The sequence below is a fragment of the Buteo buteo genome, chromosome 1 (genome assembly GCF_964188355.1).
Source record: "Buteo buteo chromosome 1, bButBut1.hap1.1, whole genome shotgun sequence".
Taxonomy (NCBI): Eukaryota; Metazoa; Chordata; class Aves; order Accipitriformes; family Accipitridae; genus Buteo; species Buteo buteo.
In genome coordinates this window covers 66,091,143-66,118,282 of record NC_134171.1, presented here as the reverse complement: position 1 = coordinate 66,118,282, position 27,140 = coordinate 66,091,143, and the positions used below count along the sequence as shown (strand labels likewise).

Genomic DNA, 27,140 nt, shown 5'->3' with positions numbered 1-27,140 from the left:
CTACAAGGAATAACAGATGATGTTATGAATGAGGCACTTCCTTTAGTTTCCTTAGAGTCGGTCACTTTCTGTGATGGCCACTTACATTCTTAGTGTAGTTGAAATACTAGACTGTACCGAGGCTGGAAGACTTAATTGCCGAGATGAAAAGGGAGCAGACGTTACTGAGGTTTTGAATGGCCGTGGCAGTGTTTCGCCCTAGAGAGGGAAATAACTCTGTGTGTGTCCAAGTGTGCAGCATTCACCCAGTACTAAACTAACCTCAAGTAGTTGGATGTTATTGTTGCATTACTGTTGATTTGGGGAGCAAATCTGTAAATGGCTCTTCTCTCTGTTTGTGGATTCTTAGTACATAATTAACAGAGCATCATGCACGCTAACCTAAATGCTGATCAATCCTCCTAGCTAGTGGTTCTTAAACTAGTGAACTTCTATATAATTAAAGATGTGAAAGTACAACTTCAACTTCTTGCCCTTTTCATCTGCTGTCCCTTCAGGCTGTGCAATGACAAACCTATGTACAATTCCATTTCAAGCTGGAAGGAGGAGTAGGTTTGGACTTGAAATATACTGACGTTCATGACTTCTGTGTGACCTTCAGATTTCCAGAGTTTAGTATCTTGATTCAAGAAGTGCTACTAAAACTCATTTCTGTTCTGTTTAAAATCGGAGAACAGTAAAAGCCTATAGCTAAGCATTCAGGTCAGCCCAAACCAGTATTTTCTGCAAGTGGAACATCTGTTCTCTCCTTCTGTCTGGATCGTGATCAATTCTATCACACACTGCAATACATTATCTTAATATTGTGTTTTACATCTGTAATATTACATCTTTTCATCTTTAACTCTAGTAGTGCATCATGTTGGTAAGACTGGCTCTTGACTTACCTTAAACCTCTGATTGTGAAAATCCCTTGATTTTTCAAATAGATGATATAATTCATAACTGCTGTTTCTCAAGCCAGATACAATTAACAGCCAACTGGATATATACAGTGACCTGGCTCTCCACAGCTAGTTTTACAGCTGTCTGATGGCTATAGCTGGTACTTTCCATAGTAGATGATGATTTGTTTGAAGGCTCAAACTGTGAGATGCTGTAATTAAGACAAGTGGAGGATTTGTGGATGGATATCTAAAAAGATTTGGACGATGTATCACAGAAGCTCCTGAAGCGGTGACTTGGGAGAAGAATAAAAATATTACCTACGATATTATTATCTGTCACAAAGTCTCATCAAAATTAAACTGAAGTGTGTCCGACTATTGCTATCTGAAACAGAGGCTTCTTGTACAGAAATTCATGCTTAAACCTCATTCAGAAGGGAAACACTAAGACCATTCAGAGAGAAAAGGCAAATTACAATTTCTCTACAAGAAGCTGAGAACATGAGGACTCTTGCAACAACTCATAACAAATAGGCTATTTCATTTATTGTTTATTTCCCCATATGAATGAATCAACCATCTTGGAAACTCCATCACACACAGGGCAGAAAAAGTTATTTACAAAAGGGACATACATCCCTAAAATAAGTTTAAGATGTACAGATTTATAATGGGAACCAAGAGGGAGGGGAGAGGACAAAACCAAAAACAATGACATTGCAGTCAGACTTTGACTTTCAGTTACAGAAGAGATCTCTATCTCCATGTAAGTAGGGTTTTCAACTATTAAATAAATGGCATCTTAAAAATAGAACATTTGAGAATTTCAACACATGTCTTATTTCTTCTAAATAAATATTGCATGGAAATGATTCTGTTTTGCCACCATAGCTGCCTCCTCTCCTCCTGGGACTCAACCACCACCTCTGTTTTTCCTTGGATTCATGGTTTTGTTTCCTAACGGCAAATGCTATTTCCTCCACTGTTATGTTTTGGTTTGGTTTTTTTCATTTATTATTTTTTTGTTTGGTTTTTGGTTTTTGGTTTTGTTTTTGTTTTGTTTTTTTTTTAAAGGCCTGAACAGGCCCAAGTCAAAATGATGAGCATCTTTCCTAACCCTTTGCAGGCCTCTGACCTAGCTCAAGGTTGAAATACGATGGCTTTTCAAAAATTTCCTATTATTTAAACAGTCTTCTCCATGACCTGAAACAAAACACAGCTTCTTGCTATGTAGCTTAGTCCTGAGGCTTCCACTGATCGCTTTTGAAATGAGAGCCCCCAAATAGCCCCCCACATGCCCGTAACACAAACTGCCTGTGATCTCATTTCCTCCGAAGCCTGGGGGAGCAGGAGCAGTTCTCGCACAACTGTCTTTGCATGGTAGCAGAGCACGTGCTGCCTTTTCCCAACTGTAAAGAAGCAAATGCCAGTAGTTCATCTGCCTTCGCTGGGTGTCTTCTTACCAACTTTGCTCACCCGGCACCCTTGCACGAGCTTTCCTAGGAGCAGGACAACAGATTATCACTCTCTGGGCAGTAGAGTGCCCAAAGAGCAGGCGAGGACAGGACCTGGTGCACCCATGGGCTGCACCAAGCTGGATGCAGGAGCGGGGCAGCCGCACACCCTGCCTCGCAGGTTGTGGCAGGCAGTTGCCCCGGGGCTGGCAAGCCATGAGCAAGCGGCTCTCCGACAGGAACCTGGCCTGGCAGCAGGGAGGGAGATGGGTGTATGCGAAATGAAGTACCAGGGGTACCCGTGTCCCTGCTTCACCTTATGCTTCCCCCTAAGACTTTGCTATCGTTCTTACAGACTCCCACAGCGGTTTTCAGGTTCAATAAAGCTTACTGCCTGCCTTCCTCCTCCTCAGCTGGTGATCCTAAAAACAGCTTTGTTTCAAGACAAAGTCAGAAGAAGGCATCGTCCCACTAGTATGGAATCAAGCTCCAAAGTGCACGTCAAGCCTTCGGGCCGGCTGGCCATCGCTGCGCTTCCTGAGAACAAAACAGTTAACACTGAGCCTCTCTCTGTCCCTGGCTTATTCAGAGCAGTTGCTCCTCCAGGGAGGAGGAGTACAAGTGAAGTTTGATAAGGAAAATGGGGAGGGGGGGGACATGGACCTTCCTTCCATTGGTTAGGACAACTTATCCCTGAAATGCACTAAGGCTTTTGATAAAGTGAACGTAAAAGGACAGCCTCTTGAAGCTGCAGGAAGACCCGGCCATGATCCCGGCAGTCCTGCGCTGCCAGGGGAGACAAGAGGAGAGCTCCCTTGTGCTCAGGACAAGGGCAGGACCACAGCACACTCCTGCCAGCTCCTCCCAGAGGCAAGAGGACTCCAGGCTTCCTTGTGGCAGGGCTCATTTCTACAGAAACGACTTCTGGAAATGCAGACCTTTTGTTGATATTTATTTACTGTCCATTTTCGGAAGCCTCAAAACCACAAGAAGGTACTTTACAAAGGGGGTACTGCTACATGCATGCAGACCTGTTCCTCCATCCTGAAATTATGTGGAAAAGGGAGCTAATTCTTTCCTGTAAGCACAAGTATTTTGGGATACCATCCTTCTCTTTGCCACTCCCACGGGTTTGTCAGAGATAGGGCGAGGGATGCGAGAGGGGACCAGAGGGCTAAGGCACACTATTAGATATGAGGACGGCAGGACGCTGCTGTCATGCAACAGGAAATCTTTGGGTAGAGAAGGGTGTCATCTTACTGCATACACTAATGCCATGGATGCTGCCTTCACTGTTACTGTCACCTGCAAAATTGCAATTTCAAAACTGCAGCTCCTGACAAGGAAAAAATGCTTGCAAACAGTTAATTATCCCTTTTGTGTTCTCTTGACAGATTTCTAAGTTGCTGGGCCCATCCTGTAGTTTGGCTGAGAAAGAGCACAAGTCATCTCCCCCATGAAGGATGCCCTACTTTGGTACCAAATCCTGCTCTTAGATATTCACTGAGACCAGCAACGGTTGCAGGCAAATACCCAAATGCAAAATTTGTCTTATGTTCCACATTCAGCCACTTAGTCCCTCCTTAAACAGAAGTGATTCCTCCCCATGTAAGCTCTCAGACTCAGAACCATGCCCAAGCAATCCGAGTGACCCAGTACAGCTGTCCACCCCCACCCATCGGAATGACAAAAAGCAACCAGTCAAGGAGTCCTCAGTGTGAGTGACATCCCTCCACCACAGAAGAAAGGCAGAGCTGTTTCCAACCACGCCTGGTCATTTTGCCACCCCAACTGTTTCTGGCTTACAAGGCTTAAACCGAGCAAGACCCTAAGTAATACAGTTCGAGTGCTAAGGGCTTCTGTGTGCGTGAGTGCATGGCAAGGAGGAGGACCAAAGCAGCGACGACTTAAAAAGTGAACTTGCAGCACTGAAGGCAGTGGCTTCCCCCGCTTCTCAGGACAGCAGCTGGCTGACAAATGCAAGAGGGTGGGGTTGGAAAGCAGGCAAGGCAGACCACTTTGCTGTTTTTATTGTAACATAACGCTTTTCGGTGCTGATGAGGTTGTTGCTACTTGCCATCTGAGGAACAAAGACACCAAAGATTGCATCCATGCTTGGAAAAACATTTCTCTGACATGTCTTCTGGGCACACAACTGTTGCAGACTGTGGGATGTTGCATAATAACCTCTGGAGGCAGATTTCCTTCTTGTCGGCACTTCTTCATGTGTGATTATTGTCCTGCTGGTTATTCGTAATAGAAATGTTTATAGACCATCAATACATTAGGCCATTCAGACAATTCATTGCACTTCATTGTTTGAAAGGAAGGTGCCATCAACGCTGAGGCTTTCCTCCATCTCTTCTTTTTCAAGGCAGCAAAGCGCTACCCTAAAAATGCAGTTCAAAGTTTTTCCAGTGTAACCAGATCCCTTCCACCTTGATTTATTTTCCCTTGCAGGTGCTTTGTATCCAATGATTCAACAAGTTAGACTGTTTCTGAGGCTTCAAAAGTGCAAAAAAGTTCAAGGTATTTGACCACCTTGAGCACCAGTTAAGGCGTATTTGTTTCCAGTCTCAGCCACTGTAAACCCTGTCTAGCGTAGTGTACCAGTTCGGTCATGCTACTGTTCAGTGCCAGAGTGCACGTCGCTGTGCTGAGTTCAGCAAAAAACTCTGGAAAAAGGGGAGGGAGAAAGAAAACATTTGGTTGGTTTCACAAAACAGGCACATCCGACAGGCTAGGGGGCAGTGAGGAGCGACAACAGCAGCACACTGACAGTTGGCAAGTCCCATTAAACATTGTTCATGCAGAGAGGTCAGCAATAGTAGAAGGCTGGGAAATGTAATAAGTGCACGAGGCACAGCACGCAAGAGGAAAATCACACTCACACACGCCTACACACACTGAACCGCCTCCCCAGGTGCTGGCTTTAAAAGGACATCGAGACTCCATGGTAGGTGGGCAAAAGTTTGGGTGTTCATACCCCAGTTACTGCTGTGTGCTTCCCCCAGATTTTAAACAGGCCAAATTTGAGTGTCTTTCTGAGTGATGCCGGGAAGCACACACAGCCGTCATCAGACTGGTCCCTTTCCTTCATCCATCCTCAAACCTTGGAGACATCATGATTTCTCAACTGAACAGGTTTAAAAATTTATAGAGCTTGCCAGGCTATACAGCTCAGATTTGGGTTGCCTTTAGCTGGGCATGTCAGGCAGATTTCACAGAGTCCTCCTACCCTGCCACCAGCTTGAGGCACCACGCTCCTCCTCCCACATGGGCAGGAGAAGGCTCTTGCAGCATATCTGAATCTGCTGGGAGATGCCGGCAGGCTGCATGCCCTGCTCTGTGCTGGCAATCATCTGTGCAGGTGACAGTGAGTTACAGGAAATTATCACACCTATTCCTTTCCAGTCACCTTTCCAAGATATTCCTGCATGACCTGCCTTCTAGGGACATGGGCTCGTCCCAGTCCCTCGGTCCCTCCAGCCTTGATCGTGTTGCCAGGTACCTTTTCAGAAACCGCCCGTTCTCAGCTCTCCTTATTTACACACAAAGATTGAACCTGGAGGCTGAAGATTTCTGCTTGGCTGTGCAAGGAACTCTTCAGCAGCAGAGAGCACAACACTTTCATTCTAATACTTTCCAATTCAGAAGCAGAGAACACATTTCCCCTGATTTCCCTCCTTTTGTGTACAAAATGGGTATCCATTCCCTCCACAGGAAACAGAAGAGCTGTAAGCAGGGACAAGGAGTCTGAACACCCTGCCTGGGCAACCAGAAGATAATCTGATCTGGGACCACAGTACTTTGTGAAAGGAGAGTGACTTCACATGCACACGTGCAACCTCAGCTTGTCCTTGCTGTGGGAAATCAGAGGCTGAAGACAACCTCTTACAGCCTCATGATCCACGGTGCTACTCTGCATTACAGTGAGGAGCTGGGTCCTGTGCTGGAAGCAACTGGTTGCGGACCCGCCAGAAAGCACTTCAGCTCTGCACAAGTGACTTGGACATAGTTAGAACTAACTGCTTTCCACTAACTTATGACTTCCCTGTTTAAGAGAACTCGATAACTGAAGGCCACTGCTCTTTCCTCTTCTTATGCCCTATGAATTGCACAAAAGAATCAAGGATATGGCCTTTTTTTTAGTTTTAGGTACTCACTCTCCGCACCTCTTAGCATCTGTACATTACACTGAATATCAACAAGTTCCAGTTCTGAAATTCCTCCACCATCCTGAACAGTGACAACAACTGCTAAGCCTACATGAGTATTTACTCTTCTGCACAGATCTACTCCCTAAGGAGTATTTACTACCCCGGTCATCATTCCCCTACATCAAAACAGCAACACATAGCAGGTTCTGAATTTAGTCTTGATTGATGCAAGATTGTGCTCAGGCTGCCCTCCCACAGGTTTTCCTCCAGGACTCATTCCTCTGGCTTACCAGCAGCATCCACTGCTCCTTCTATGTGACAGTCTTTTCTCAGCCTTTAGAGGCTAGAATCCAAAATACTACACATGAATTGCTGCTGTGAGCACAGATTTGCTCAGAGGACAGCCAACAACTGGAGTTACTTTATTCAAAGGTGACTTGCAAAGCCTTTTGAATTTCAGCAACTGCCTCATTAGTGTGACTATTTTTACAGCCTTCCAACAATTCAGCCAGGCACATCGTGTTTATTTTCTGTCGCAAGTTTGCCAACAGATCATGGCAAAACTTCCCTTTGCCCACAGTAGCTCACAAAACTTTGTGTTTTACGGAAAATGACACTGCAAATGCCACATGGGATGGCAGGTTACAGACTGAACTGCATCTGCTCTAGGGCTTTTGCTTATCCACCACTGCTTGTACCACAGGACAACACAACATTTTTAACTACAAAACTGTAAAATAAAAAAAAGTAGGAGCAATTTTAGAAATGCTGCTTGGCAAATACTGGTCACATGCCCAGCAAGGACTCCAATTGAAGTGCTGCTCAGCTTCTCTGTTATGGAGAGAAGCCAGCTTCACCGTTTTCAAGACAAAAATACCTGGAAGTTTGACAAACAAACTGAAACACAAGGGTACAGGCCAAAAAGATGTTTTTAAAGAAAACGGACCAATTCAGAAAAGCTAAGCGCCCCAAAGGGAAAAACAAACAGAAAAAAAAAAACCCTTATGCTTCTTGTGTTACCATGGAGCGAGCTGGCTGGTTTCCTGCACTTGATACCCTCATGCCTTAGCTCTTAGACATTTGAGGATGCCAAGACAACCTTTTAATTGGAACACTCATCATTATATCACCACCAAGTATCTCTGCCAATAACCTGCCAATAAGCCATAGCTGTCTATTTCGACATTTTTACTGCTTTGTTCTTTAGGTATGGTGTTTGCTACACTGAGTGTTAGGATTTAAGCAAGTACATACACATAAACACAACACATAAGAAAGAAAAGCCAGAGGGCAAAAACTTACCCTTATTCTTCCTGACCAGTGCATCAGCCCGTTCCCAAATATCATACGCATAGAGGATATAGGAAGTAATGTTGACGTAGGAAGAGGTGATGCTTGGGATATTATAAGGGACAGTGACTGAAGAGCCAATGCTGTTGCCGCTGCAGTTGCTAGCATTCGATCCTGGCTGAGAACTCACAGAACCAGCAGGAGAGGCCATTGGAGAAAGAGAAGGCATGCCTGTGCTTCTGCGGGAGAAAGAAACACCACCACAAACATTTCATTTCAGAGTCGAAAGTCTTGCCACAAGACTGGCTTATGCCAGGAGCTATCCAGTATCATCTAGGCCTGCAGCATAGAGTGTTAAAAACTGAGATGCATTCAGCTACATAACAGGTAATTGTCCTCTGAGTGCAAGGCCAAGGTTTTTGAATTGATTTGCGACTCTAAGGACTCCTCTTGACAAAAGAAAATGTGGGACCAGACATCAGAAAGGGCCACCCATCCACCTTCCAAAATCTACACCTCCTCGTGCAAGCCTTCACCAGATTCTCTAAGTGTTTTTTGCTAAAGACTTCCATTTCAGGCATGCCGAAGCTCCCCACCTACAGAGGCTGGAGCTTTCTGACAGCTAGTCAAAGCAGCCAGGTCAGCCTACACACACTTATTTATAGACCTAGGGAAGCTAAATGCAGTCAGCTGCCCGCCTTCCAGACACAGGCTGGCTTCATCACATCGCTTCACCCCCACCACTTCAACCAACCTCATTTCAGTCACTGGTATGAGCGAGCTTCCACCACTGCTCTTGGGAGACCATTTAATTCCCAATAACCTACGCTGTCCAAGGTGGCAGAAAAATAACTGGAATTTCAGCATCACTACTGAAGACCAAACAACCTTCTCTCAACTGCAAAGTTTAAAAGGGACAGAGGTGGAGCTGGATAGCTATCTGCCAAATGCAATTACCACAGGATAGAGAAAAACTCTTACTCATTGTCATTAAAACACAGCACCAGTCTGCCAGGCATTGGGCCAAACACTGTTATGGGACATCTTGCCTTTTACTTTTGCTGCCACATACGCAGCAACACTGCTGCAGATACATAGAAAGGACAAAATGCTCAATAACTCACAAATTAGAAAATTAGTTTCTTTTTCTTAATTGGTGACTGAGGTAAAGAGAAAAATATTAAAGTATCACCTCAAAGTTATGCTACCACAGGCTGAAGGCATAATCCTACTGGACAGTGGCCAGGGAGATGGGGATGGTACCCTCTTAAGTCTGAAACGATCTCTAGATGAGAGCGACAGAACAGAACAAAGATGACAACAACAGGGACTCTGAAATAGCATAGTGATGCTACCTTCCTTGCTCCTCTGGCCTGTTTCTCTGGTGGAGAACTGCTCTGCCTGATACACAGTAACTCTGGACCTCATAACAAAAAAAACCCCAACCTTTCCAATGAGAAAAGACAGGAAAGAGAGAGCAGAAACCTACTCATGCCCCCTAACAATATGATTTCAGGTGGTACGAAAGAGCGAGCGGTGAGGCACTCAAACGCAGCCTGCAACTCAAATACTCGGGATACTATTTTCACTCACACCCTTATAGACACATCACAACATACATCTTTTTAAATCTTACCTTGCAACACATGGAGAAGGTGCTTGTGTTACTCTGGAAGAACTCTGCAGTAAGGAACAGAACTCTTGTTAGGTATGGGCTATTCAGCCAACATCAGTAACTACTGCAGCCAGCCAGCTGGCAGCTTAGTAATACGCATGCCCTACCTTGAAGTGGTCATTCAGGATCCTGGAATACTTTATTGCAGTCTCTTTTTTGTAACGAAACATTGCCATGTGCAGAATGGACTGGCAGCGCATGCTGTGAACAGAAACACAACCAAGAGTAAGTGTTCACGCTCACCGCTGCCTGCTCAGCAGTCATCAGCCTTGTGGGATGGAGGCAGGCACACATCAGCTGTATTACAAAGTCAAGAAAGCTCAGAATTTCTCCTCCTGCTCATCTTAAAGAAAGACTCTGTAAAAAAATCACAAGGGGGAAAAAAAACCCCAACAAAAAAAACAACCAAACAAGGAAGGGCCATGTCTGGTCTTTTACATAAAACAGGTGCCCAACCTCTTATAGGTGCCACAGGCTGAGTAAGCCTCTGTCCAGAAGTGCCTCAGCTACGTTCAACTACAGCTTCAGTTACACAGCTCAAGCACGGACAGCCAAATCGCATTCTTTCACCTTAGGTGAAAGCCCTTATGTGCTCTCAAGTTACCAGCAGATCAAATTTTAGAGCCTGTGCCTTCCACATGTAGTCCCTTGTGATATCCCAGCTCACTTTAGAGATGTTCCTGTTCATTCTGGTTTTTATATTGTGGGGTTTTTTTCCTTGCAGAACTCTGATTCCCATTTAACTCATTCTTTTGCCCCTGAAAGTAACGGGTCTTTCACTCTATCAAGTCTAAAAACAGAATATGAAGGTGCAGAACAACAGTTACGCACCATAACACAGCAAAGATTTTTTCTTGTGAAGATGCTGAGGAGTCCGTAAAGGATTTCAATGTCATGGCGAATCTAAGGAAACAAACAGAATCTTGTCAGTCATCAGGGCTCTGAAGTCCTACTGTTTATGAAAAACCAGTGCATGCCGTTATCTCAAGCACTGGTCCAAAAGTCAAGAAACCTGCCCCGAGTTCTTAGTCCTGGCACCAAGTGCTTTGTATGATCTTGAGCAGAGGACTGTCTCCAAATGCCTTGTTTTCCACGCAGCAGGAACAGATGTGGCCCCTTATGCGACTCGCTCTCCTCTTACACTGATTAATGGGCAACATCCCTACAAGTAGATGCCCCCCGTGGGCCACCTACAGGCCTGAGGCCCAGAAGAGGTGCCCCCACCACTGACTACAACACTAATTCAAGTGTTTCTGGACAAGACAGACATCTCAGTGGAAATGTTTCTTTTGGCAAAGAACAAATAAGCAAACCTCCTTTTTGAAAACAAAGCAACAGTAGCATCTTGGAAATGCAGTCCCTCAAGACCAAAAAGCAAACAATGTCATTTAAAAAGTTTGAAGTCTACCACAAAAAAAACTCTGACAGCTCTTTCAGCTCTAAGGTCAGAAGTCAAATCAGCTCTCGAAAACTCACATAACCTGTAATTTCCATATGAATAAACCGATACCTGTCTCTCTTCTATCCAGTACATGGTTCCTTGGATTGCACTGCCTGCATATGTCATAATGTCTACTATCTACATGCATCTACTATGGCTGTGAAACTAAACAGGGAACGTTGCTAAAAGAAACCCCAATAAAGTGCACTGGTACAAAGACACATGGGAGAAACCAGTAAAATCTGCCTTCAATCAAGCTGCAAGAGCTTTGGGGCACAAACCGCTCTTCCACGTGCTAGATTGTTGCTTTGATTTTTTTTAACTGACATACTATTGAGCTCACATGCAAAAGCAACTTCAGTTCTGGATAAAGTAAAAACTCCTTCCTGTCCTTGATTATCTGAACCAGTGTCCTCTGGTGTACCTCAACTGCAAAGCTCAAATGCTGAGGAGGACATGGTGCCTGCTTCTTCTGATAAGCAATGCTGAAACACATTTCAAAGGATTTGTCTCTGGTGCCTCTGGATGGTCTGTCTGATGCTTGTACAGCAACCCAAACTCTGCTCCATGGTGGGAATCCAGAGCTGCCACAGTTGCAAACAAGCAATGCAACTAACCCTTCCCCTCCAAACATGCTGCCTAACCATCATGCTTTGAAAACCACTTACTTGAGGAGATCTATGGTGCCCCTGAATATGCTGTAAGCTGATTTTGGTGCTGGTGCATCCGATTCCAAGGCGATCCCATACTCAATGAAGGAAAGGGCAGCATCTAGGTACTGAAAGGCCTTTCCAGTCTTGTCGGTCTATTGGGAAGAAAATTCTAATTTTTAGACTAAGACAAAAACTGCTTCTCTCAAGTGTACCTGAATTCCCTTTTTTTCCCCTAGTTAGGCAGGATTTGAAGAAAGAAAAAGATGCAAGTCAGGCCTCCAGGTGATAATTAAAGGATTCTCAGCAGAACCCCTAATGTGGTCCCAGTCATCAGCTTTGCGGGCTCTGGCTATTCGTATCTCTTCCTCTTGCTCAACATTTTCCTTAAGTAATTTATTACCTTCACGTTTTTGGATATTATTGTCTCATCTTGGGGGCCTGCTTTGGGAGAGGCAGATGGGGCCTTCCCATTGCAGTATTCCCTCACTTCATTTTCACAGGTAAATGGCAAGTAGCAAATGTACATTATCTGACTGAGCCATAATTAGCAAAAAAATAGGTTCATTCATGCATGCTGTTAAACTGCACATAGTGGAGAAAGCTAGTTACATCTGCAAAGGGCACTTCCAAGTCTTGTCCACCAACACAGGATCCTGACGTTTCAGAGTAAACTGTCTTAAAACTATCTTCCAAGGACTTTGTGATAGCTCTGCAAAGCAAACAGGCCTGCTAACCTCAGACAACATCAGTTCTGAATCCTATTCTCTAGGCACATTCTCTAGATGTGTTTACAACAAAGGGAAATGCCTGAACATTTGGCAAATAAAGACAGCCTCCCCACATATGACTTGAACATGCTCCATGTAGGGAGTATGGAAGTAACGTTAGCCAGCGAATCTTATTCACGTGCATGCAAGTATCAGGTCTGAATGCAAGAGCTGGTTAACATTTCTAGCACAGGGCCATGACTTACCATTGCATCAGCTTTGTGCTTCAGCCTCTTGGCCACTTCTATGTAGTATTCTATCGGATGCTGCCTGAATTGGGGACAGAAAGAGGAAAAACAGAAAACAGAGAAAAAGAGTAGGATAAATTTTACCTTCTTATCTACAGGATGCTATGAGTCCGAACATCCTGTTTTGGTAAGCTTGTTACAGCCTTATCAAACACACGTTACAGTTATGATAGTCACTAAATGAATGTTGTCTGCATGTTCAGAAATACATAGCAGTTGAATGGACAGATAAAATGAATTGATTTCTTAAAAAATGTATGTTAGAATAACACTGAAAACTTACATTTCTAAGTAGAAAAAACACTGGAGGTTAGGCTACTATGAGGCCAAGTTTACTTCTTTGCTCCCATGGAAAGATAGTAGTTACGTGATGCCCTATCATTCCTCAAGTACAATACCAGCAATACATTTCTGATTGAAGCATACAGTAAACTCTGCAGTATGACACACTCAGACCAAAAGAGCTTGCATTCAAGTTATCTGCTTACAAGAGATATGGTGTGCAACGCTTCTACAGAGCTGGGTCTCAGTCAACACATAAATGATGATAAATTTGGACTGCACACATTTCTGCGCATTGGGATAATCTATTCACCATGGAAATGGCATACAGCCACCTGTGCGCTAACAAAAGGAGCAAGTAGAGTCATACCCTCTCAGAAAAAGTCAGTTGCCTGCCCAGCACCCTGTCACAGAGGAGTTTGCCACTTGTCAAGAATCAGACAAATCAAACCCCATTACTTGTAGGCAGGCACAAGACACCTCCTCTCAGAGTTCAAAAGTACTTAATTTCTAGAGTAGCTTCCCTCAAACCAAGAACTGTTGTAATGAGACCTTTGCTTTGTGGTGGGTGGGCTAAGTCCCAGACACAAGAAGGCAGTACAGGGCAGGTCTCAGACATCTCTCTCTCTCTTTCCTCCCCAAAGAAGTGATCAAGAAGCAGAAGCCTGGGTGGCTGCAGGGCCAGCCTTGTCTGGTGTATTCAGAAAGTACAGGTGATGGGTGTAAAACAAAAACTTACTTTTCAAACGTGAGTTGAGGTCCCCTTGGCTTGGAGGCACCATTTGGCAAAGAAGGCACTGGGAAAGGATTTGTGACATCCCCTGGAGATCCCTGAAAAAAACACAGAGTGGAGATAAAGCTGGTTAGAGAGATGTCTAAATCAATTCCAAAGCTTGGCTTTCCTAAATTTCAAGAGAAAATGTTTATTTGTCCCAGGCATAATCTATTCTCCAGGCTCTCCAGCTCTTCTTACTTTCTTCCCCAGTACCCCTTTCAATAATGGAAATGGAAACTTGGCATCCTACCTGACTGCTAGCAAGGCTTAATACCATTCAAACTTCTCCCAAGCATGGAGAAATTAAGTAGCAGGTTTCCTTGCACAATGGCTAAAATAGCAGTAAGGCTGCAAGCAGCACATTTTTCACGGCCACTAGCCAAGGCAGAAGGGGTAATATCCATTCACACTTATTTCCAGCTTAACCACATGGAAATTGCTGATTCTCCACTACTAACTACATTATCAGGAAAAAGCAAGCAGTTAGAAGCCAGCTAATACAGCATGCACAGTCTAGCTTAACACACACAGCAACATCCTAGATCACACACACAGAGCCATGAGTAAGCAGCAATATAATTGAATTTTATAACCTCAAAATGCAAAGATCCAGCTGCAAGGATCATCAACAATTTTGTAAGCAAGCTATAAAACCTTATACCTAGGTCACGGTCAAAACCACAGGTTGCTTGTTTCGTATTTTTAAGCAATCCACTCTTTCTTTCTGTAAACACACTTATTTTTACACCAATATTGTACTTGCAGTTGCCTACAGTCAGAAGCAGTTACTACCATAAAAACGATTCTCTTGCCTTTGTTTTTCACATGGTCACCCCTTCTCACTATGTTTCACTGGTAAGATTACAACAGATGATGGAAAGTCAGCAGAGAAGTTACAACACAGGCTTTTGAGCTAGCAACATAAGGGCACAGATAGCCATTAAAGGGGTAAAAATGCTTCAAAGAGCTTTCTCTGGTGGCTTGTTTATCTTCCTTCCTTTTTAATATCCTCAGAGCATGTTTCTCAAGAGAATCACACAGCACCCATGGGTTGCAGGAAACATCCTGCCAGTTATAATGGATACCTACTTTGATGCCCTTTGAGAGCTCAGCGGGATTTCTCTCCACTTTCTTGTGCTTGGAGAACAAAGGATCCTTGTGGTTGCTCTCGTCCCTGGCAGTGTTATCCACGACAGGCAGCTCGCTGCTCTCACTTTTGGGTCTCTTTTGGGCCATCTTGGTTGACTTTGGTGGAGGATGTACAGGAGACATGGGTGGCAGTGGTGGGGGTAGCAGGAGATCTTTCTTCTGGGTTTCAAGTGAAGTTTTTGATGCTCTGGAGATGGGAAGCAAATTCAGCAATTGGGATGAATATGGTGTACATATAAGGTAGGGATTTTTTTAAAAACATAGTTATATCATGTGCCAGTTCTCTTTAAATTTCTCTGGAAGTGTGAAATGAGTTGTTAACATAAAGAATCCAACAAAAGCAAAACAAAACTTCAGGGACTTCACTGGCATTAGGTAACACATCTTAAGCCGCCAACAACACACAAACAAGTTGGTTTTCAAGTAGGAATAACCTTCAGGACTTATCATTGGAGCAAATGCTTGCAACCAGAATACGAGGATGTTGCAAAAAAAAGGCATCCCTCCAACACAGCCCCTTTTCACTGAAAGAGGAAGAGAGGCAATCACAGCAACTAAAATCCCTGGCACAAATCACCCAACAAGGCAAATGAACTGCAGCACTACCTCTCTTTCCCAATTATGGTAGAAGATATCTTCTATGGTCAGAGATACTCACCTAGACATTTGATCCTGTATGTGCTTTGACAGAATTCAACTGAGTCATCCCTTGCCAGGACTCACCAGCTCAACTAGACAACACTATAAAGTTGAGAGGATTCCAGTGATAGAGACTTAAAATGCTGTGCTTTTAAATGGCAGAGACTATCACATTTAATAGGATGGTGGCACATCAGATTTCTGATCATTTGAAGTTAGGATTACCAGGGAACTCTGGCAGCTGTAAGCAGCACCAAATAGCTCTAAACCTTGTTTCACTACTGCTCATTTACATCATTTTTATTCAGCTTCTCAAAGTTTCCAGGAAAACACAGAGCAGTGAATCCCAACTCATGGACTGCATTATCAGAAGAGGAGGAAATGAAGTTAAACCCAGTGAGAAGACTGAAGTGTAACATTGCACATCTTGCTTCGTTCTGCTGTGCGTGCGACAGTCCTCTCCCCTCTTCCACAACCCACTTTTCCCGTGGCACAGTCCCTACTCACTGCACACATGCTCCCCAGCTTCACTACAGCTGACGCTCCAGAGAGGACTGTTTGACGCAGAGCTCAGCGGCATCCCCTGACCTGATCCAGAGCCCTCTCTCCCCAAAAACGCATCCTATTCTTCCCACTCTGAAAGCCAGAACATGGCTAAAAGGGGTGCTCATTTTCACTGAGAAAAAGGGAGGAATGAACCACAGAAGTAATGCCCTTCCATTATTACCACAGCTGAAATATCCCTTCACCCAACTAAATGTTAGCCCTAACGCCTAAGTGCTTTCAGAGTACTTCAATGTTTTCTCTGCAGAAAAGCAGTTTACTCATATTGTCAGGACACAAACCTCAATGCTACATACCAATGCAAGTCAATACCTCAAATTCAAGCCACAATCAAGCAGGAATTGAATGCAGTAGCCCAGAACTGACACAGGAGCCTCCCCTCTCAGGAACACCGCCCATTTGAAGACATGCTCTTGGAAGCGTTTGCTCTAGCAAAGACCTAGCCAAAATGCTGGCAGTACACTGGTATGCAAATTATGGCGTAAGTTTCAGCAGATCTACCAGAAACACTGCAAATGCTATAGTGGAATACATGAGAAATTCCTGGCCATAAAGGCCATCTGAAATTCTAGAAAGACCGCAATTCAAAAGGCACACTGGTTGCGTCCCCATTAGGTCACATACAAAAAAGACAAAAACAAGATGATGATTTTAGTGGAGAACGCAAATGCTCCCTACCCACCTATACATACAAATCTGTTTTCTGGACTGGGCTTTGCACATTTCACCTCTATGCAAATCTGGGCTAGTCAAAGTAAAAAGCCTACTGGCACTGCGGCATCTTGGTTTGGTTAGAGAAAGGGGGAGCTGCATGTCCACGTGCTTCTGGAGCATCCCAGCTCAGCAGCCTCCCATGGCAGCAAGGTGAGAAAACAGAGCTCTGCAATATCCATCACATTCACCTCTGCATTCTCAGCTGGGAGAAGACAAGTTCCACCTAGCACAGACACTGCGTGCACCAGCCGCTAAGTGCTGTTCAAAGTCTGTAACCGATGACAGCAAAAGCAGCTGAGGGAGTAGAGAGTATCAGCATTAACATCTGACTTTTTTCTTTCATCAGGACCTGTCCGATTAAGAAAACAGCAATGATCACCGAGTCAAAATTTATGGACATACAGTTGCATTTAGTACAATATCCTTTCCCAAGAGGCTGCCAGAACTTGCTCTGCTGTGGACGTGATTGCTCAATCATGGGAATAAGACTCACGACTTCGGGGCCACCCTTTCAGCTATTTCACCTGTTTGCAGCAGGAGCCTGAGCAAGCAACTCAAATTTGTCTGCATCTCAATTTCCCCATGTGCAAAACACGTTCACATCATCTTCTCACCTTACAAAGACTCAGAGCTTTAAATGCATGTGAAGTACTATGAATCTGCTAAAAAGCTTTCTGCTGCTTCCCATGCAGTGAGACCACGAACTTCCCCAAAACAAGTATGACAGTAGAACCCAGAATGAGGAAAACATGCGCAAAGAAAAAGAAGTTCGTAAGAATCATTGAATGGTTTGGGTTAGAAGGGACCTTTAAAGATCATCTAGTCCAACTCCCTTTTTAAAAGCATTTTAAGGCTAGTTCCATTTCTCATGAAAGCAGAAATAATTGATACTTGAACTCTCAAGTCTTACTCACCTAGAGTCATAGAAGAGTTTTGGTTGGAAGGGACCTTTAAAGATCATCTAGTACAACCCCCCTGCAATGAGCAGAGACATTGTCAACCAGATGGCAAGTTCTCTTGCCATCCCCTGAAACACCTAAGCCATCGTGCAGAACAAGCATATGCTACTCCCCACAGAACAGCTGCCACCTCCCAGATCACCTGGGCAATTGTCTGCTGAGAGATTACCACCACTGTAGTTTAGAGAAGGGGAAATGGCTCCTACATCCCAGCGTGCAATCTACCACACTGTTTGCAACTCAAACAACGTCTAATTTTTTTGCACAAATTTGTTTCCTGCATCTGGTCTGAAAGAGAGCAGTGCAAATGGTTGCCTACCAGCTTAGAAGGAAAAGTAGTACGGGCACAACTGGCAATTAAATTTCTTGCAGCATAAACAGATTCTTTGAGCTACATGTAGTATATGGATCAGAGCATGCAGCAACATAAGCTGCAGGATGGACAAGTTTGTGTTTAAAATGGTGAAGTCTTCATTCCCATCTCAACTGTTCGAAATCAGGACAAATGCCACAACATTCAACGCTTTTGCAGCAGTGTAAACCAGGTATAGGAGGATGATCAGCCACGGAAACGTCAGCTTATGCTTGAATGATTAGAACCATAATCCTCAGCGTTAAGGGAGAGGAAGATAAGTGACACCCAAGTATCACTTCACATCTGCAACAAATAAAAAGGCGAATAAATGACACTCCCATAGCCACATGGTTGGTTCCAGGATGTAAAGACAGATTGCAGCAGATTAAGTTTCAGAAGGCACACGATGTTATAAGCAAACTCAGAAGTATAAGGACAGGAGATACAGTTCCTCGCCTTAACCTTTTTAAAAAAAGACTTAGTTTTATGCATGTCTGCCATCCCACCACTGTACACTCACTTCAATTTATTGGAGTCTTTGTTAGCTGCAGGCTGCAATGATTTTCTTTCTTTTTCTGATTTCATTTTCTTCCTATCAATCTCCTTCTCCACTTCCCTCTAACAGGAAGAAAAAAAAAAAAAATCACTCACGTTTCGAAAGTTGGTGCAAAGTACAGACCAATACAGCTAAGTTTGATTCTGGTTAAAAAAAGAAAAGGATAAGATATTAGAACTGACAAAGCATAAACCCAAAACACAGCGGATATAGATTTCAGGCTCGCTGACAAGTATCCTAAAATGACATTTTACCTACATTTGCTTGGATAGATTAATTATTTTGTAGTGATGGGGATGGAACTGCTAAACCTCTTGTTGCTAATAGTAATCAAAATTAAGGCATCTCCACTGCTGAAAATAAGCATTCCATCTGTTCTAGATGGGCTTTTTTTCCCTACTCAGTACGAATTATACAGAAATGTATTCAGATTCCTCCTGGCAAAGTCATGAACTGCAAGCAATTGTGTTTTGTGGTATGCCTTATCAAAGGGAAGGAAAAAAATGCATTCACAGGAGAGTTAGATCCCTCCGATTCCTCAGATGTGCAGGGGTTTTTGGTTTTATGAAGAAGAATCTGATACAGCTGAAATTTTAAACAGGCAGTTAAAATCACTGCCATTGTCCTCCAGAAGAACAGGAACCATTAAGGCGGAGAGGTAATAAATAATACTTTTTAACTGCACTCCATAGGTCTTACAATACAAAGCGTGCAAATCATCAGCTCACCTGAATGAAAAACTTTAGAATAATTTGCTACAAGCCAAGAAAATGTAAAAGAAACTGCACTTATCAGTCAGTGTTACCCACAGTGTGCCTGGTGGCAGCCAAAAGCATTCCAGGACTTTCTGTCTCTCTCCCAAGAGTACATGCAGGTTTATGTCACTGTGATGGAGCTCAGTAGATTGTGCTCGGCAGAGTCGACCTCTGGCAGTGTGCTCAGGGCAAGGCTCCAGCACCTAGATCAAGTTCTTAAACTGTTTCTCAAGTTGAGCTCCACACTGCCGCAAACGATGTCTGACAGCTGTACCTGACCTAGCTGGCTGTTACGAAGCCTGAGCCTCCAAGGACACTGATGCATGCTGACATAATGCAGACAGCAAGGCTCTGAGGAGGGGTTTCCTGCAATCAGACACTCAGGCTGCAAGGGAAGACATGTCTAATATCAAATAGCTCCTCTTTTGGGTCTTTGAGATAACAGGAGAAGCAACAGATTTGCTGCCTGTTTACCCTCTTCCACTGCTCCGCAAGAGGGGGACTGCTGTGGTCTCTCCGGTTTCTTCACCCTTTCCCTGCTCTTCTGAATTCTCCCCCACAACTATGGGAAGTTCAGAAAATGACAGGACTAACTGAAACCCACACGGGAGCCAAGGTTGTTCACCCACATGTGCTAAGCCACCTGCTCTGTGAGGAGGACCAAGAAGGTATACAGGCACTGAAATATCCACAGTGAATACCCATTCACCACAAGGCCTGCAACCAACCCTGTGCAGCTGAACCAGCTGGCTAGAAGTATATTCACAGCCCCCTTTGGGACTTAGCTTTCCAAAAAACACTTGTGAGCAACTACCATCTCAGTTAAATAAAGGGCTGTCTTGTAATTCAAAGCAAAGCAACTATTCTAGCTGAAGGACTCTGGACACATGCATCTTTTAAGCACTAGCATCGCTGCTAGCACCTCAGCAGCTCCAGGGGAAACCAAAGAAGTTTTCTACATATTTAGCCAACCGCTGAGATCCAAAGCAGGCTTTAGCGACACTTGTTACTCTCGGTGAACCTGGTTCAGTTAAAAGTCTGCATTTATGGAAAAGCAAAAACATGGGGCTGCTGCCATCATCCCTAGTAATAACACAATTCACACCTGCAGAATTTGTTCCTCTTTGTGTAAGCAAGCAATCACAACTGTTTCATGGAAATGAATGACTCCACACAGGAAAAGACTACGCTACGCAGCCTAAGGCTGCATGGCTAAAGGCAGCAGAAGGTCCACGCATAGACAAAACCAAAAACCACAGACCAGGGCAGCCTGTGTCAGTTCTCCCCACAAAGTGCAGGCAAGGTGCTCTCCCACAACAGACATTAAATGGATAGTGTAGATGACTGCACAGTCTGGGAGGTGCTTCAGATACCATGCTGCATTTAAAGGGGTTGCAGGGGGAGGGGGCACCACAGCCCTACAAAGCTCTGCTTGGTTGAAAGCCAGGGAAACCCACAAATGCTACCAGGGGGCTGGCCAACCACATGCTGACACAGCCTGCTGCTGAAAGCTCCTCCAATATAGGAGGGCTGGGGTTTTGTTGTCTGAGAAAACTAGTATTTCAAGAAAATACAGCAGAAAATGTTTTCAAATACCAAAGCGTTTGTTAGCTCACGAGGCTTTTCATTTGCTCAGCAGGGCATTTGTGACCAACAAGAAACCTCTATGAACGGCTTTGATACACATTCCCTTTAGAAGTTTGATAACACCATTAAAGGAGGAGCGCAAGGGATCTACTCCCAACTTAGGAGCAGAAATGAACTCTCCGCATGGGTTTTTCAAACACCACCTTGGTCCTTGTACAAACCCACCTCCACCTCTTACCTTCCTCTTCTGAAGGGACTTGTCAAGAGTATCCGTGATTTTTCTCTCCAAGTCCTGCTTCCTTGCACCAGGGGGTTCCTTGGCTTCTGCTCTCTTCTGGTGACTGCCTTTCCCAGGGGGCTGGGGGACTCTTGACAGCAGAGGGAGATCTATTTTCACCATGAGGGACTGAGGGGCAGGGGAGTCCCTCACTGGCGAGAGCAACTTCTTCCCCCTGATAGGCAAGGGAAGTTTCTCCTTGTGAAAATCCTCTCTGGCCACGATGGCAGGCCTGTGGCCGCTAGTCCTGGTGGGGCTTGTGCCCTGGCCTTGAGGAAGGGGACTGAGAGCGAGATGCTCCTGGACACTGCCAAGCAAAACATCTCTCATGACCTTGGGGTCCAAGAAGGGTTTGGCATTGGCCTGGTGGGAGCTCTTGTGCTTTCTGTTCTCAGGGGGCTCTTGCAGTGCCGGGGTCAGGTCTTTTCTGTCACTGGATTTTGGCTTCCCTTTCGTTTTGACTTTTGGCTTGTCTCTGGAAGACTGGTCTCTGACCTCAAAAGGACCAGGGTCACTCTCCACCTTCAGGCCTCCTTTGGGCCCCTCGTGGACAAGGCCCTTGCTGGGCCCTTTGATGCCCACAGTCTGCCTGGGTGAGGGCCCCTCGGCCCGCACAGGAGACTTCTGGCAGTTGCGTTTGGTCAGAAGATGAGCGTCCTGAGGAGCCCTGGCCGCTCGGCCAGAGCTCTTGTGATGAGGCTCCCTCGGCTCGGCACGCTGGTGGGAGGAATTGCTGCTGACAGCCTGCCCCTGCTCCTTGCCCTCTTCACATCCATCCCCATGGGCAATTTCGCTGAGACTCTCTGTTGGCACTGCTGGTGGGTTCACCTTGGTTAGCCAGTTGTCAAGCTGCCACTTATTAGAAGTCGGTGGGTCAGGCTGCACACAAAAAGAGAAAGGAAGGATGCAAGACTTTATGATGCCTTTATGGGCTATTTTCATCCTAGCATGGCTTACCAGAGCCCAGTAAAATTTCCCCTTGATGTTAAAAGAGCTTGAAAGTGAAAGACCATGTGTCAGTGGTGATGCTTTAGCGTGTGCACATTGACAATTCAGAAACACAGACCTCATCTTCGCACAGGATCAGTCAAACGTATTGCACAGCACTCCTGGATCTCTGCTAGCCTTACCTGTTGCTCAGCAAGAGACCAGTCTACATGAAAGCTTCATCTTGGTTTGCCACTAACCAACACCGTTGTGCAATCAGACAACATATAAAAAAAGCAGCAGGTGTAGAAATGGATTAGGTGCTGTCCTCGCAACACTTTTGGAAAGTTAGTTGCACACAGCACTACTTTCAAAACAGATGAGCAGCTGTGCCAGCTAACACATCTCATTGAAGTCTGACAGGTAGGCTGTCAGGCTCCTGTGGTTTAGCCAAAAGCAAACCATTTACCAAAATAAATTGTATGGCTAGCATGTCAAGTCCGGCCTCTTCTGAGTCCTCTGCCTACACAACCCAACACTCGCTTCCCTCTGGGTCAAGCAAGGCGTGAGCAACGACTGAAGTCTGAAGGCCCCTGGCATCACGGTCAAATAACATAACGTGGTTGCTACAAGCTCTGCCTAATCTAACAGCGGTCTGACAAATTACGAGAAAAGCAAACCCAACTAATGCTAAAAGAGACAACAGAAGCTGCAAATCTGAGGCATTATTCTCTGGGGCCCATTCTGAAAATACCATGTATGTGGCAACACCACTCAAATGGGTAACTCATTATCTGGGCACCATCAGAGCACAGCTAAACTCCCGCACTCACTGATTCTCCCCAGTTACCACTCTCACTTCTGAGAAGAGCCACAACCCTTCCCCGAAAAGAGAAAGCCCAGTACGTGAAATGTTTTCCGAGACTAATGAATCCCTTCTGCCATGATTTTCTTCTCTATCCAGACTCAACTCACTGTAGAACATGCAGATAAATAAGACATGTCTTCGACTGTGTTTAAGTCAGTCCATCTAGAATCCTGGTTTAAAAAACAGTGCTTGGTTTTACCATGGGTTTGGAAGTAAAATTAAACCACGAATTCCATTAGGCTTTTCAGATAACACAAATCTGCTTTATTTTCATCAGAATTTTAACTTACTAGCCACTGAAGAACATTTGGGTTTTGGTCAAACACTGTAAAAACATGGCTAAAAGACTTAGTAAACTTTGGTTTATAATGTACGTAGCTATCAGACAGTGGCATACTCTGATCCTTTTCTAGCACTTCTACCGTCGGTTATCTTGTTTGTGATCTACACCATCATACAGGTTTTCATTAGGTTTCCAAAACCAAAGGATAGTAAGAGATTTTTTTTTAAAAAAAATAAAAAAAAAAAAATAATAAAGGAACTACTGCCTATAGGTCTTAACGTCTGTTCTTTTGCATGTGAAGAACTGACTATAAACAAATGGGCCATGTGCACTAACTTACTCCTTGAGCACCATGGATGAATAGTTTGCTGAATAAAAAAGGATAAAATGGTCAATGGCAAATAGGACTTCACTAGAGCGAGAAGGATCTTACAATCTAGTATTTTCAGGACAAACCAGGCAGGATTTGGTAAAAGAGGAGAAGTATAACATCTGTCCTTCCAAAGACACCCACATTGCAGAGGGCAAAGTCTGTAACTGAACTGCTAGAGGGTGAAGTGTAGTAGATGTGAGATGAAAAGATACACCTTCTCAAAGCTTGTTTTCTGCACATAAAATTCTCCCTGTTCATGTGCTTCTAAGGTAAAAGAAAGGAAAACTAGGGCTGGAGGAGGGGGCGGGGAATAAATTACACGGTTTCTGTGTTTTGTGAGAGTACCTCAAAACTGGCAGCAGATTGGTTTACATCAGCTGTGGTCCACAGGATATAACTATGTACTTCCCACTGGCCCAAGAATGTTTTGCAAGCTGGAGGAACTGTTTGAAACCATGGGACATGAGCACTTCTGCAGCAGATTTTCAAAAAATGCATGGTCTCAATTATGAAACTTTAAGGCGCTAAGTTCTGGTTGTCTGCTTTTCCCAGTAAAAGCCTCAGAAATGCCAGTGCAGCACTATCTGAGCCAAATTCAACAGAAGCAAGTCTAAGCACATTCCAGCCCTTCCTGCAGGTCTCATCACTTCAGCTGTGATCTGGGAGAAGCTGAATCTGTCACTCACACACAGGAGCTGCAGGGAGGCAGTGGCTCCTCTTAATGTATCAGGAAACTGGTCTCACCCCGAAGCAACCCATAGCCTTGGCACCCAGGAAAGCTGCACGGGCAGACATGGGCCCCAAACACCCCAGACAAGCTGTGCTTCTCATCTGCACCTTGCTTGTGTCTCACCCGTGAAGGCACTAATTCCTCCAGGAGTGCTAGACAATGATGCCAAAGGAGAAGGGGGGAACACTTCAAGGTTAGGCACGTAGACGTCTAATTATGCTGTTACTAAGGGTTATTTAATTGACAAACTCTAGAAGGGAAACAAAGGGCAAGATAAGCCTGATGATGCAGCAAAGGTGTCAAGGGGACACCTGAACAACGACAGTATTTCAGGTCTCCTGTCCTGAATGCATTCAGACAGCAGAGAGTCTGAGGCAAGAGGCTGCATTAAGCAGCCTCTACATTTTATTGGCATTCACCTCAGGTGCTGACGCTCTCGGAGGGTCGTTTGCTTCACTGTCACTCGAGTTGCTCTCCGTCTCTGAGTCTGAAGAGCTGTCTGAGTCACTGGTGCTCCCTGACTCCGGGCTGCTGGAATGTGCTGATGCCACACTCTTGGGCTGGGACTGTAGGGCACTGCAAGGCCACCATGAGATAAAATTAGAAAGCAGCATGGGTGAAGGTTACTTACTTATTATATTGACATGGCAGGATTCAAAAATAAAACTGAAACCCTGTGTTTTGGCACTGAGAGGGGAGGGGAGAAGGCCAAAGGAATACATTGCCATAGTCAAAAGATAAAGCACTGGAATAAAAAACCTCTGGAAATAATAAAACCTTCAACTCCAACCCAGTCGGACAAATACGTAAGCAGGACATCACTGCTCCAGTATGAAGCTGCATTTAGCCAACCGAAGTTTAAAAAATAACCAAAACTAACGAGTGTTTTTCTGAAAGCCCCAACCCTCAACGGAAAAATTTCCAATAAAGGCTAACAAGACAGAAACATACATTCCAGGATGGTTTCTCTTTTTTGTGTTCTCCCCCTTAAGTTTTTACTTCTTCATCTGTGTTACTTGGTCAAGGTGCTGTAACTGTTTCATTAACGGTCATGTCAATCAGTAGCATTTTTTGCAACACCCTCCCCTACTCAAAAGTGTTTTCCTCTAGCACTGACAATGGGAGTGGATGGAACTGAGGGAGAACTGTGACTTTTATGCACACCTTCTTTTTGTTTTGAAATGGGCTTACAAAATGTTGATTTTTTTTTTTTTTTGCTTTGAAAACTGTTTCCCACATTAGTATCAACACATTTGTATGATCTGGAGGCAAGCTCCTTGCTTATCCAGACTGATACTGTGAGAACACTCTATTTCAAGAGCTTGCAGAGACACAGATCACACCAAGAACTGACGTGCCCTTCTGCCAGTCTGACTTTGTAGACCATTACCCTGTGCTTGAAGAATATAGATATCAAGCCAAAAACATATGTCGGTGCTCTCCTATAGGAAAAATTCTGGGCTTCTCCACCTTTCTTCCTCTAATGCTGGCGTGTGGCTGTTCAGTCTACGTTGAATACTGCTTCTGACTAACAACACATGGCAGGAACTGCTTGCAGTCAGCTGCCTTATCAGTAGGAGCTGAAATAGCCTCCATGAGCCTACCTAACCCTTTTCTGTTCTTCATCCACTTGGCTTTTTTGGGCTTCCTTCTAAACTAAAACTGGACTCACACCTCACTTGTCACTACTACAACTGAAAATCCCATTAGATCCAGTGTGATCTACATATACACTGGTGGAGAGGAAGAGGAGAAAAGAAGGGAACAGTTGGGGAAATCAGTTCTGGTTCACAGACAAAATCCAGCATGTCTGGATTATTACTTTCTAATCGGAGCATTCCGTAAAACTCCACACAACTAAAGGCGATTTTCAACAGCAGCTTCAGGCAGCTAGAAACCAACACCTGTATCTACAAGAGAAACCAGGAACCCTTACCCATCTACCCCATTAGTTTTGTTTTTCCTCCTTATTTGGTCTAGCTAGTAGTTTGGGAACAAACCTGTACCTTGGAGGAGCAAGTGAAGAAGGTGGCTTTTCAACAACCTGTTTTGTTCACAAAAACAAAGAGGAGAGGGGGAGGAAAGGTTAGCTTAAGGAACTCGGAACAACACAACAAGTTGTGATGATTTAAAGGGAAGTCTGTGTGCCTAGTGTATAAAACATCTAAAACTGACTTGGTCGTCACCACTCTCTTCACTATCACTGAGCTGCAGGTCGGCCTGGAGCATTCTGAAAGACAACCAGAAGACAAATCTCAGCCAAGGCAGACACATTTTCAAGCAGCAGACACTGAGAAAGACTTAGTTTGCACTTGCCAAAACAAACAAACCTCCCACATCCTTTTTGAACATTTAGCATGCTCAATCTGCTAAACCTTGTCATTACCTGAATGAATGATAAAATGATAACACACAATCTAGGGATTTAACTGTGCTTTCCAACTGATCTCAGGACACTTTGCAATGGAGGTCAGTATCCTTGGCTGCCATCTACAGACAACAAAGACAAAGTTCCGTGAGCGGAATTCTAAACGAAGGTTACCTAGCACACTAACACAGCCAACAAAGGTTACCTAGCACACTAACACAGCAGGGCAGGGTGGAAGAAGTCTGATCCTTGTACAGCAAGAGACTAGCATGCTACTAGACTGCACTGGCTCCCCAAGGGGCAGAAAGCATCAACTTTGCACCAGAAGCTGTGCATGTTCACTCTCTCTGCGAATATTTCTTCTGCCACAGGGGTTCTTTTTTTGCTGCTGAGGTCTCCTACAC

General features: G+C 44.5%; 2 protein-coding genes across 2 annotated transcripts in view; one reads left to right on the top strand and one right to left on the bottom strand.

The window, feature by feature from the left end:
* LOC142033821 (kelch-like protein 8) overlaps positions 1-27,140 on the top strand; it is a 138,670-nt gene that overhangs the window by 55,096 nt on the left and 56,434 nt on the right. The gene's annotated exons all lie outside the window — the stretch shown is intronic.
* LOC142036638 (AF4/FMR2 family member 1-like) lies at positions 3,268-26,727 on the bottom strand. The gene is made up of 15 exons (XM_075040020.1): positions 26,699-26,727; positions 26,544-26,598; positions 26,375-26,412; positions 24,788-24,944; positions 21,149-22,066; positions 18,533-18,630; positions 14,722-14,968; positions 13,597-13,688; positions 12,534-12,597; positions 11,576-11,712; positions 10,298-10,369; positions 9,574-9,667; positions 9,428-9,471; positions 7,804-8,030; positions 3,268-5,016 (listed from the first exon to the last, which is right to left on the bottom strand). Exons 1-15 carry the CDS (start codon positions 26,725-26,727, stop codon positions 4,895-4,897), a joined length of 2,394 nt encoding a protein of 797 aa, XP_074896121.1. The 3' UTR covers positions 3,268-4,894.

Excerpts from the sequence above, each read along its gene's own strand:
- LOC142036638 (XM_075040020.1), bottom strand. The coding sequence starts at position 26,727 with ATGCTAAATGTTCAAAAAGGATGTGGGAG. Across the intron at positions 14,969-18,532 it reads AAAGACTCCAATAAATTGAA|AGCATCAAAAACTTCACTTG; the intron begins GTGAGTGTACAG and ends TCCCATCTCCAG. Across the intron at positions 5,017-7,803 it reads ACTGGTCAGGAAGAATAAGG|AGTTTTTTGCTGAACTCAGC; the intron begins GTAAGTTTTTGC and ends CCCTTTTTCCAG.